Raw genomic sequence first — 13,594 nt, forward strand, 5'->3', positions numbered from 1 at the left:
AAACCCAGGCTACCTAAATATGGTTCCCAATCAGAGACAATGACTAACACCTGCCTCTGATTGAGAACCATATCAGGCCAGACATAGAAATAGACAAACTAGACAATGAAACATAGAATGCCCACTCAGCTCACACCCTGACCAACCAAAACATAGAAATATACAAAGTAAACTATGGTCAGGGTCTGACAACGCAAGTATAAACACCATGGGATCACGCAGCCGTCACACCGCTCAGGATGGAGACTTGTTCTGTCTCCTAGAGATGAACGTACTTTGGTGCGAAAGGTTCAAATCAATCCCAGAACAACATCAAAGGACCTTGTGAAGATGCTGGAGAAAACAGGTACAAAAGTATCTAAATCCACATTAAAATGAGTCCTATATCGACATAACCTGAAAGTCCTCTCAGCAACGCAGAAGCCACTGCTCCAAAACCGACATAAACATTTCCGACTACGGTTTGCAACTGCACAATGGGGACAAAGATCGTACTTTTTTGGAGTAATATCCTCTGGTCTGATGAAACAAAAATAGAACTGTTTGGTCATAATGACCATCGTTATGTTTGAAGGAAAAATGGGGAGGCTTGCAAAACGAAGAACACCATCCCAACAGTGAAGCATGGGGGTGGCAGCATCATGTTGTGTGGGTGCTTTGCTGCAGGAGGGACTGGTGCACTTCACAAAATAGATGGCATCATGAGGAGGAAAATTATGTGGATATATTGAATCAGCATCTCAAGACATCAGTCAGGAAGTTAAAGCTTGGTCCCAAATGGGCCTTCCAAATGGACAATGAACTCAAACATACTTCCAAAGTTATGGCAAAATTGCTTAACCTCTTGCGCTGAGCAATGCCGGATCCGGTAGCGTAATCATAGCCTCAAGCTCAATACCATAACGCAACGTTAACTATTCATGAAAATCGCAAATGAAATGAAATTAATATACTAACTCTCAAGCTTAGCCTTTTGTTAACAACACTGTCATCTCAGATTTTAAAAAATATGCTTCTCAAGCATAGCAAACTAGCATTTGTGTAACAGTACTGATAACTAGCGTAGCATTTAGCATTAGCATCAGCAGGAAACATTTTCACAAAAACCAGCAAAAACATTCAAATAAATATTTTACCTTTGAAGAACTTCGGATGTTTTCAATGAGGAGACTCTCAGTTAGATAGCAATGTTCAGTTTTTCCTGAAAGATTTTTTGTGCAGGAGAAATCGGTCCGTTTGGGGCGTCACGTTTGGCTACCAAAAAAAAACGAAAATTCAGTTATCCAAACGCCGAACTTTTTTCCAAATTAACTCCATAATATCGACTGAAACATGGCAAACGTTGTTTAGAACCAATCCTCAAGGTGTTTTTCACACATATCTCTTCAATGATGCACACTTCCAAGAACGATACTTCGCAGTCTGTATCGCATGGTAAAATTTTTGCGCTGAGAGTTACGCACCAACGTAGACAAAGGACACCGGACGGGCCCCTGGCAAATGTAGTCTCTTATGGCCAATCTTCCAATGATATGCCTACAAATACATCACAATGCTGCAGACATCTTGGAGGAACGGCAGAGCGCATAAGCTCGTTCACAGCATATTCACAGCCATATAAGGAGACAACAGAGCCTCAAAAATCCTGCTCATTTCCTGGTTGAAGTTGCATCTTGGTTTCGCCTGTAAGATCAGTTCTGGGGTACTCAAAGATAATATCTTTGCAGCTTTGAAAACGTCAGAGTGTTTTCTTTCCAAAGCTGGCAATTCCATGCATAGTCGAGCATCTTTTTGTGACAAAATATTGCGCTTAAAACGGGCACGTTTTTTTATCCAATAATGAAATAGCGCCCCCCTAGCTTCAACTGGTTAAGGACAACAAAGTCAAGGTATTGGTATGGCCATCACAAAGCCCTGACCTCAATCCCATAGAAAATTTGTGGGCAGAACTGAAAAAGTGTGTGCGAGCAAGGAGGCTTATTTTGGGAGGCTTGTGGAGCTTGTGGAAGGCTATCCGAAACATTTGTCCCAAGTTAGACGATTTAAAGGCAATGCTACCAAATACTAATTGAGTGTATGTAAACTTCAGACCCACTGGTTATGTGATGAAAGATATTATGAAAGTGATGAAAGATATTAAAGCTGAAATAGCTGAAATATTCTGACAATTCATATTCTTAAAATAAAGTGGTGATCCTAACTGACCTAAAACAGGGATTTTTTTACTAGGATTAAATGTCAGGAATTGTGAAAAAGTAAATAAATGTATTTGGCTAAGGTGTATGTAAACTTCCGACTTCAACTTTATGTCAATGACAGTGGTGTAACGCTCGTCTGAAGAAGAGGGAGTGGACCAAAGCGCAGCGTGGTACGTGTCCATGATGTTTATTAAAATCTGAACACTAGAACAAAATAACAAAGAGCAAAAACATCAACTAACAGTTCTGTCAGGTGCAGAAACATTAAACAGAAAACAACTACCCACATAACACAGGTGTGATAAAGCTACCTAAGTATGATTCTCAATCAGAGACAACGATAGACAGCACAAAGAAATAGAAAACATAGAACTAAAGATACTAGAATGCCCACACTAGTCACACCCTGGCCTAACTAAGAATAAAAAGTGGGGCTTAAGCTGCATCCCTGTCTCACCCCACGACCCTGTGGAAAGAAATGTGTGTGTTTTTTGCCCACTTTAAGAACACTTGTTGTTTGTGTACATGGATTTTATTATGTCTTATGTTTTTCCCCCAACACCACTTTCCATCAATTTGTACAGTAGACCCTCATGCCAAATTGAGTCAAAAGCTCTTTGAAATCAACAAATCATGAGAAGACGTTGCCTTTGTTTTGGTTTGTATGTTTGTAAATAGAGAGTGAACACGTGACCTGTCGTATGGTAATTTGGTAAAAAGCCAATTTGACATTTGCTCAGTACATTGTTTTCACTGAGGAAATGTACAAGTCTGCTGTTAATGATAACGCAGAGGATTTTCCCAAGGTTGCTGTTGACGCATATTGGGATGAAATTTGTCTCTACTTTTGTGGATCGGGGTGATCAGTCCATGGTTCCAAATATTGGGGAAGATGCCAGAGCTAAGGATGATGTTAATGAATTTAAGCATAGCCAATTGAAATTTGTGGTCTGTATTTTTTATCATTTCATCTCTCTCCCTCCCACCACCTCCCACTCTCTCTCTCTCTACGTCTCCCCTCCCTCTATTTCTCCAGGACCAGTGTGGAGGAGACGAGGGGTCATTCAGGGTGCTTGTGGAGAATGAGGCCTGTGGGGTCGTAGGTCATCGCTGTGCTAAAGCTGTTACAGTCTACTACCAGGGTGGACTCATAACTATGGAGCATGGACAGGTCACACACACACACACACACACACACACACACACACACACACACACACACACACACACACACACACACACACACACACACACACACACACACACACACACACACACACACAGTTAACCCCCCCCCCCTCTTCTCCAGGTGAGGATGAAGAAGCCAGTGATGAAGGGTGTTGAGGTGGAGATCATTCGTTCTGGTCAGTTCTTCATCCTGCTGCTGGGGAAACACATCTCTATCAGCTGGGACCTGGGGACCCGCCTGCTGGTACACATCTCCTCACAGTACAGGGTAATACTGCTACTATAATAATACTACACTACTAATGTACTTTTATACTTGCACTACTGTACTACTACTACTATACTACTACAATACTACTACTGTATTGTTATACTACTACTACACAATTACTTCTACTACACCACTACTACTGCTCTAATACCACTGCTACTACTACTACTGCTATGCTACCATTACTAAACTACTACTGCTCTAATACCACTAATATTACTACTACTATTACTAAACGAATAATTATTATTATCCTACTACTACTACTGCTCTAATACCACTAATATTACTAAACTACTAATAATATTAATGATCTACTCCTACTGCTACTACTACTGCTCTAATACCACTACTACTACTACTACTATACTAATATGCTGGAGGACTACTACACTACTACTACACCACTACTACTATACTACCACTATACTACTACACTACTACTATACTACCGCTATACTACTACACTATACAACTAACTTACTACCACTATACTACTACACTACACTGCACTATACTACCACTATACTACTACACTACACTACTCATTTACTACCACTATACTACTACACTACACTACTAATTTACTACCACTATACTACTACACTACTAATTTACTACCACTATACTACTACTACAATACCACTACTACACTAATGTGCTGCTATACAAGTACACTACTCTACTACTACTACCATACTATGTCTACTGCTACTATACTACCACAACACTAATATACTACTATACTACCATTATACTACTACTTCACACATATACTACTACCATACAACTAGTGTACAAATATTCTACTGCTATACTACTGTGACACAAATATACTACTGCTATACTAATATGTTACTATACTACTACAGTACTACTATTACACAAATATACTACTGCTATACTACTAGACAAATATACAATATACCACTACTATACTACTACTACACTAATATGCTAGTATACTACTAGACTGCTACTATTCTACCATATTACTACGATTATAATACTACTACACTGCACTTCATAACTTTCTCCATGATTCTGTGTATTTGTTTCTGTGTGTGTGTATGTGTGTGTGTGTGTGTGTGTGTGTGTAGGAGCGTGTGTGTGGTCTGTGTGGCAACTATGATGGAAACATGAACAACGACCTTCTAAGCAGCAACAACCAGCTGGAGGTCGACTCCACCCACTTTGGAAACTCCTGGAAGGTTAAACCCAGCTGCGCCGATGCAACAAAGGTACACACAAACACACACGCGCACACACACACACACACACACACACACACAGATATACACACACACACACACACACACAGAGACAGTATATAGTATGTGTGTTTCTGTTCAACTTCTTCAGAACTTTAACAACGTGTGTGTGTGTCTCTGTGTGTGTGTGTGTCTGTCTCTTTGTGTGTGTGTGTGTGTGTGTGTGTGTGTGTGTGTGTGTGTGTGTGTGTAGCTACCCCCTCCCTGCAGTGATAACATAGTGAGATTGGTGACTGTGGAACAGTCCTGTCGTGTTCTAACCAGTGCCCTCTTCAGAGCCTGCAACAGTCTGGTGAGTCACAAACACACTACATAACACTATTAGAACCTGTAATGAACACTACATAACACTCTTATAACCTGTAATAAACCTGTAATAAACACTACACTATTACAAATAACCTGCAATAAACACTGCCTAATACAACTACACACTATGTCACCTGTATAACAGACACACTATTTAATGCTCTTATAACCTGTAAGAAACACTACAGCACTCTTATAACCTGTAATAAACACTATATAACACTTTTATAACCTGTAATAAACACCACATAATGCTCTTATAACCTGTAATAAACACTACATAAAACTCTTATAACCTGCAATAAACACCACATAACCTGTAATAAACACCATATATAATTATCTTTCTTAACCTGTAAAACCCTAAACACTTTTAGAACCATAATAAACACTACATATCACACTTATATCTTGTAATAAACACTACATAACATTAATAACCTGTAATAAACACTACATAACACTCATAGCCTGTAATAAACACTACAAAACACTTTTGTAACCTGTAATCAACACTACAAAACACTCTTATAACCTGTAAAAACAATACATAACACTCTGACAACCTGTACTAACCACTATATATTACACTTTGTGCACTTGTGTGTGTGTGTGTGTGTGTGTGCGCGTGTGTGTTTGTGTGTGTGTGTAGGTGGACCCAGAGCCCTATGTAGAGATGTGTGTGGAGGCGGCGTGCTCTTGTCCGTCCGTCGGAGACTGTATGTGTTTCTGTGATATCATCGCTGCATACTCCCAGGCCTGCTCCGAGATGGGCGTGGCTGTCAGCTGGAGGTCTAATGAGCTGTGCCGTAAGTCACAGGTCACACCCACACAGCATGGATACTATAGTTACTCACTGAAAACTGGCGGAATCATTGATCGTGTCCGAAATCTGGCTTGCCAACAACCTACTTAAAATGCATACTACATACTATTCAGAAGGTACAGGACTGCAGTGAGGCTCATACTACTGAGAATGTATCATCTAATCCTTAATTGGGTTGATTCCCACAATTCATTCACCCCTACGGTAATTATCAGCTGTCAAACACAAGTGGGTCTCGAAAAACGGTTATCTTCCTACATTTGAGTCATTTAGCAGACACTATTATCCAGACTATTTAGTGTTGTTTGCCTCACTCAAGGGCACAACAACATAATTTTTCTTCTAGTCAGCTCTGGGAATTCGAACTTGAATTCCACTAGATGAACATCCCAAATTATCTATGAGCATTTAAAACTTACTAGATAAAACATAACACATTTAAAAAAGACTTCAATTAAAACATACTATATTTAAAACATACCACATTTAAAACATACCACATTTAAAAAAGACTTCAATTAAAACATACTATATTTAAAACATACTATATTTAAAACATACCACATTTAAAACATACTACATTTAAAACATACTATATTTAAAACATACTACATTTAAAACATACTACATTTAAAACATACTACATTTAAAACATACCACATTTAAAACATACCACATTTAAAACATACTACATTTAAAACATACCACATTTAAAACATACTACATTTAAAACATACTATATTTAAAACATACTACATTTAAAACAAACTACATTTAAAACAAACTACATTTAAAACATACTACATAAAACATACTGCAATTAAAACATACTACATTTAAAACATACCACATTTAAAACATACTACATTTAAAACATACTATATTTAAAACATACTACATTTAAAACATACTACATTTAAAACATACTACATTTAAAACATACTATATTTAAAACATACTACATTTAAAACATACTACATTTAAAACATACTACATTTAAAACATACTACATTTAAAACATACTACATTTAAAACATACTACATTTAAAACATACTACATTTAAAACATACTACATTTAAAACATACTACATTTAAAACATACTATATTTAAAACATACTACATTTAAAACATACTACATTTAAAACATACCACATTTAAAACATACTACATTTAAAACATACTACATTTAAAACATACTGCAATTAAAACATACTATATTTAAAACATACCACATTTAAAACATACCACATTTAAAACATACTGCAATTAAAACATACTATATTTAAAACATACTAAAATTAAAACATACTATATTTAAAACATACTAAAATTAAAATATACTATATTTAAAACATACTACATTTAAAACATACCACATTTAAAACATACTGCAATTAAAACATACTATATTTAAAACATACTAAAATTAAAACATACTATATTTAAAACATACTAAAATTAAAATATACTATATTTAAAACATACCACATTTAAAACATACCACATTTAAAACATACCACATTTAAAACATACCACATTTAAAACATACCACATTTAAAACATACCACATTTAAAACATACTACATTTAAAACATACTATATTTAAAACATACTACATAAAACATACCACATTTAAAACATACTGCAATTAAAACATACTATATTTAAAACATACTAAAATTAAAATATACTATATTTAAAACATACTACATAAAACATACCACATTTAAAACATACTGCAATTAAAACATACTATATTTAAAACATACTAAAATTAAAATATACTATATTTAAAACATACTTCATAAAACATACCACATTTAAAACATACTGCAATTAAAACATACTACATTTAAAGCATACTACATTTAAAATATACTATATTTAAAACATACCACATTTAAAACATACTACAATTAAAACGTGCTACATTTAGCCTCCTGAGTGGCGCAGTGGTCTAAGGCGGTGGTCCCATCGCACACTAGCGCCTCTTGTGGTGGGCCGGGCGCAGTGCACGTTGACAAGGGCGCCAGGTGCACGGTTTTTCCTTCGACACATTGGTATAGCTGGCTTCCGGGTTCAGTGGGCATTGTGTCAAGAAGCAGTGCGGCTTAGTTGGGTTGTGTTTCGGGGGACGCACTGCTCTCGACCTTCGCCTCTCCCGAGTCCGTACCTGAGTTGCAGCGATGAGACAAGACTGTAGCTACCAATTGGATATCACGAAATTGGGTAGAACATTCTACATTTAAAACAAACTACATTTAAAACAAACTACATTTAAAACATACTATATTTAAAACATACTACATTTAAAACATACTATATTTAAAACATACTACATTTAAAACATACTACATTTAAAAAAGACTTCAATTAAAACATACTATATTTAAAACATACCACATTTAAAACATACCACATTTAAAAAAGACTTCAATTAAAACATACTATATTTAAAACATACTACATTTAAAACATACCACATTTAAAACATACTACATTTAAAACATACTACATTTAAAACATACCACATTTAAAACATACTACATTTAAAACATACTACATTTAAAACATACTATATTTAAAACATACTACATTTAAAACATACTACATTTAAAACATACTATATTTAAAACATACTACATTTAAAACATACCACATTTAAAACATACTACATTTAAAACATACCACATTTAAAACATACTACATTTAAAACATACCACATTTAAAACATACCACATTTAAAACATACTACATTTAAAACATACTACATTTAAAACATACTACATTTAAAACATACTACATTTAAAACATACTACATTTAAAACATACTACATTTAAAACATACTATATTTAAAACATACTACATTTAAAACATACTACATTTAAAACATACCACATTTAAAACATACTACATTTAAAACATACCACATTTAAAACATACCACATTTAAAACATACCACATTTAAAACATACTACATTTAAAACATACCACATTTAAAACATACTACATTTAAAACATACCACATTTAAAACATACCACATTTAAAACATACTACATTTAAAACATACTACATTTAAAACATACTACATTTAAAACATACTATATTTAAAACATACTACATTTCTCCCAAAAAACGCAAGTACAGGTATTCAAAGACGGCCACTTTCTATAGCCTTCCGTCTTCAAATAAAGTTGTTTCATGTATTGTGTGTGTGTGTGTGTGTGTGTGTGTGTGTGTGTGTGTGTGTGTGTGTGTGTGTGTGTGTGTGTGTGTGTGTGTGTGTTAGCGCTGAGCTGCGAGGAGCTGAACACTGCAGCGGAGGGTTTGGGGGAGCTATGCCAGTGGAGGTACAACACATGTGGCTCTGCCTGTCCAATCACCTGTCAGCACTCACAGCCCCTCCCCTGTCCATTCACCTGTATCGAGGGTTGCCACGCTACCTGCCCCCCAGGTAAGACACACATATAGATGAGGGGTAATAAAGGTCATGAATTAACTGAAGATTTAATTAATGTATTACTATCACCTTGGTGAACATTTATTTTCTTTTTGTTTATCTTCGGGTAAATGCGTGGTGTGGTTATTAAATATATATATATTTTTTTATTGTTATACAAAAGCCTTTTTTTTCACTTTTTTTTTTTTTATTATGAAAAAACGGACAAGTCCATCTAATCCAATCAGCACAGTCTAGAACTGGATGACCAGGGCCTTGTATCTAATCCATTCAGCCATATTCTAGAACTGATGACCAGGGTCTTGTTTACAATTAATTCAGCCAAAGTCTAGACCTGGATAACCAGGGCATTGTTTCTAATCCATTCAGTCACAGTCAAGAACTGGATAAATCTTGCCTTGTTGTTGCCTTGTAACCAGGGCCTTGTTTCGAAACCATTCATCAACATTCTAGAACTGGATGACCAGGGCCTTGTTTCGAAACCATTCATCAACATTCTAGAACTGGATAACCAGGACCTTGTTTCAAAACCATTCATCAACATTCTAGAACTGGATAACCAGGGCCTTGTTTGGAAACCATTCATAAACATTCTAGACCTGGATGACCAGGGTCTTGTTTCCAATCCATTCAGTCACAGTCTAGAAATGGATGACCAGGGCCTTGTTTCCAATCCATTCAGTCACAGTCTAGAAATGGATGACCAGGGCCTTGTTTCCAATCCATTCAGTCACAGTCTAGAAATGGATGACCAGGGCCTTGTTTCCAATCCATTCAGCCACAGTCTAGAAATGGATGACCAGGGTCTTGTTTCCAATCCATTCAGTCACAGTCTAGAAATGAATGACCAGGGCCTTGTTTCCAATCCATTCAGTCGCAGTCTAGAAATGGATGACCAGGGTCTTGTTTCCAATCCATTCAGTCACAGTCTAGAAATGAATGACCAGGGCCTTGTTTCCAATCCATTCAGTCGCAGTCTAGAAATGGATGACCAGGGCCTTGTTTCTAATCCATTCAGCCACAGTCTAGAGCTGGATGACCAGGGTCTTGTTTACAATCCATACAGTCACAGTCTAGAGCTGGATGACCAGGGTCTTGTTTCAAATCCATTCAGCCATTGTCTAGAGCTGGAGGACCAGGGTCTTGTTTCCCAGTTCCGATATGACTTATCATTTTTTTTTGTTTGTTTAACCTTTATTTAACTAGGCAATTCATTTAAGAACAATTTCGTATTTACTGCCAAACCCGGACGAAGCTGGGCCAATTGTGGGATTCCCAATCATGGCCGGATGTGATGCAGGAACTTAAGCTTTACAATGATCATACCATTTGCCATGTTATTTACCAGCAAACGTTTTAAGTGTTTCCCAAACAAGTACGTAGAGGGAATATTGGGTAAGTGCGTAGTTAGACCATTTGTTCATGATCGAAATAAAAGCAGCGCTTCTCTCGGATCAGCTTTCTCCATTCAAATCTGACGTTAGGACATGTGAGGTGTCTGTTTCTCAAACTAGACACTCTACTATACTTGTCTTCTTGCTCAGTTATGCACCGGGGCCTCCCACTCCTCTTTCTATTCTGGTTAGAGCCAGTTTGCACTGTTCTGTGAAGGGAGTAGTACACAGCGTTGTACCAGATCTTCAGTTTCTTGGCAATTTCTCATATGGAATAGCCGTAATTTCTCAGAACAAGAATAAACTGACGAGTTTCAGAAGAAAGTGCTTTGTTTCTGGCCATTTTGAGCCTGTAATCGAACCCACAAATTCTGATGCTCCAGATACTCAACTAGTCTAAAGAAGGCCAGTTGTATTGCTTCTTTAATCAGAACAACATTTTTCTGCTGTGCTAACATAATTGCAAAAGGGTTTTATTAATGATCAATTAGCCTTTTAAAATGATAATCTTGGATTAGCTAACACATTGTGCCATTGGAACACAGGAGTGATGGTTGATGATAGTGGGCCTCTGTATGCCTATGTACTGTAGATATTCCATTAAAAGTCTGCTGTTTCCAGCTACAATAGTCATTTACAACATTAACAATGCCTACACTGTATTTCTGATCAATTTGGTGTTATTTTAATGGAAAGAAAATGTGCTTTTCTTTCAAAAACAAGGACATTTCTAAGTGAGCCAAAACGTTTGAACGTGAGTGTATGTGAGAACGTACAGTTGAAGTCGGAAGTTTACATACACCTTAGCCAAATACAAACTCAGTTTTTCACAATTCCTGACATTTAATCCTAGTACTAATTCCCTGTTTTAGGTCAGTTAGGATCACCACTTTATTTTAAAAATGTGAAATGTCAGAACAATAGTTGAGAGAATAATTTATTTCAGCTTTTATTTCTTTCATCACATTCTCAGTGGGTCAGAAGTTTACATACAGTCAATTAGTATTTGGTAGCATTGCGTTACAATTGTTTAACTTGTGTCAAAAGATTTGGGTAGCCTTCCACAAGCTTCCCACAATAAGTTGGGGGAATTTTGTCCCATTCCTCCTGACAGAGCAGGTGTAACTGAGTCAGGTATGTAGGCCTCCTTGCTCGCAAATGCTTTTTCAGTTCTGCCCACAAATTTTCCATAGAATTGAGGTCAGGGCTTTGTGAGGGCCACTCAAATACCTTGACTTTGTTGTCCTAAAGCCATTTTGCCACAACTTTGAAAGTATGCTTGGGGTCATTGTCCATTTGGAAGACCCATTTGCGACCAAGCTTTAACTTCCTCACTGAGATTGTGCTTCAATATATCCACATAATTTTCCTGCCTCGTAATGCCATCTATTTTGTGAAGTGCACCAGTCCTTCCTGCAGCAAAGCACCCCCACAAGATGATGCTTCCACCCCCGTGCTTCACGGTTGGGATGGTGTTCTTCGGCATGCAAGCTTCACCCTTTTTCCTCCAAACATAATGATGGGCATTATGGCCAAACAGTTCTATTTTTGTTTCATCAGACCAGAGGACATTTCTCCAAAAAGTACGATCTTTGTCCCCATTGTGCTGTTGCAAACCATAGTCTGGCTTGTCTATCGCGGTTTTGGAGCAGTAGCTTCTTCCTTGCTGAGAGGACTTTCAGGTTATGTCGATATAGGACTCATTTTACCTTGGAAATAGATACTTTTACCTTCTTCCTCCAGCATCTTTGCAAGGTCCTTTGCTGTTGTTCTGGGATTGATTTGCACTTTTTGCACCAAAGTACGTTCATCTCTAGGAGACAGAACGCATCTCCCTCCACAGTGGTATGACGACTAAGTGGTTCCATGGTGTTTATACTTGCGTACTATTGTTTGTACAGATGAATGTGGTACATTCAGGCATTTGGAAATTGCTCCCAAGGATGAACCAACTTAGTTTGAAGGTAGGCTTTGAAATACATCCACAGGTACATCTCCAATTGACTCAAATGATGTCAATTAGCCTATAAGAAGCTTCTAAAGCCATGACATCATTTTCTGGAATTTTCCAAGCTGTTTAAAGGCACAATCAACCTAGTGTATGTAAACTTCTGACCCACTGGAATTGTGATACAGTGAATTATAAGTGAAATAATCTGTAAACAATTGTTGGAAAAATGACATGTATCATGCACAATGTAGATGTCCTAACTGACTTGCCAAAACTATAGTTTGTTAACAAGACATTTGTGGAGTAGTTGAAAAACAAGTTTTAATGGCTCCAACCTAAGTGTAAACTTCCGACTTCAACTGTATGTGTGAACTGGTGAATGTGCTCGTGAACTGGTGAATGTGCTCGTGAACACCTAAGAACAACTTGTGTCTCCATTGACAGTCCATGTTGATTCAAGACAGTTTCTTAGGCTCTCAGTAGCTAGGTTAGTTCATTTTGTCCAAATGTCACCCCTCAATTTTGAGCCAGATTCTATTTGGAACTTCTTGCTTTGTCTCAGCTTGTTCACAGCCATGTGGAAGCTACCTGTGTTGTTTATATTTAGTCCTAGATACACACACATACACTGATAAACACACACATACACTGATAAACACACACATACACATGCATACACACACACAGTGCAGGCAGCAGTAACCCCTCCGCCTCTGCCTTGT

At 37.0% G+C, this 13,594-nt stretch overlaps 1 protein-coding gene across 2 annotated transcripts in view; it reads left to right on the top strand.

The window, feature by feature from the left end:
- vwf (von Willebrand factor) overlaps positions 1–13,594 on the top strand; it is a 180,131-nt gene that overhangs the window by 75,293 nt on the left and 91,244 nt on the right. For both annotated transcript variants that reach the window (XM_036973630.1, XM_036973629.1), the window contains exons 21-26: positions 3,235–3,369; positions 3,508–3,654; positions 4,758–4,898; positions 5,122–5,220; positions 5,890–6,046; positions 9,357–9,521. In XM_036973630.1, the coding sequence (XP_036829525.1) occupies positions 3,235–3,369; positions 3,508–3,654; positions 4,758–4,898; positions 5,122–5,220; positions 5,890–6,046; positions 9,357–9,521 (844 nt within the window). The remainder of the gene's footprint in view (positions 1–3,234; positions 3,370–3,507; positions 3,655–4,757; positions 4,899–5,121; positions 5,221–5,889; positions 6,047–9,356; positions 9,522–13,594) is intronic.

This window comes from Oncorhynchus mykiss, unplaced genomic scaffold (genome assembly GCF_013265735.2).
Source record: "Oncorhynchus mykiss isolate Arlee unplaced genomic scaffold, USDA_OmykA_1.1 un_scaffold_277, whole genome shotgun sequence".
In the NCBI taxonomy this organism is placed as follows: Eukaryota; Metazoa; Chordata; class Actinopteri; order Salmoniformes; family Salmonidae; genus Oncorhynchus; species Oncorhynchus mykiss.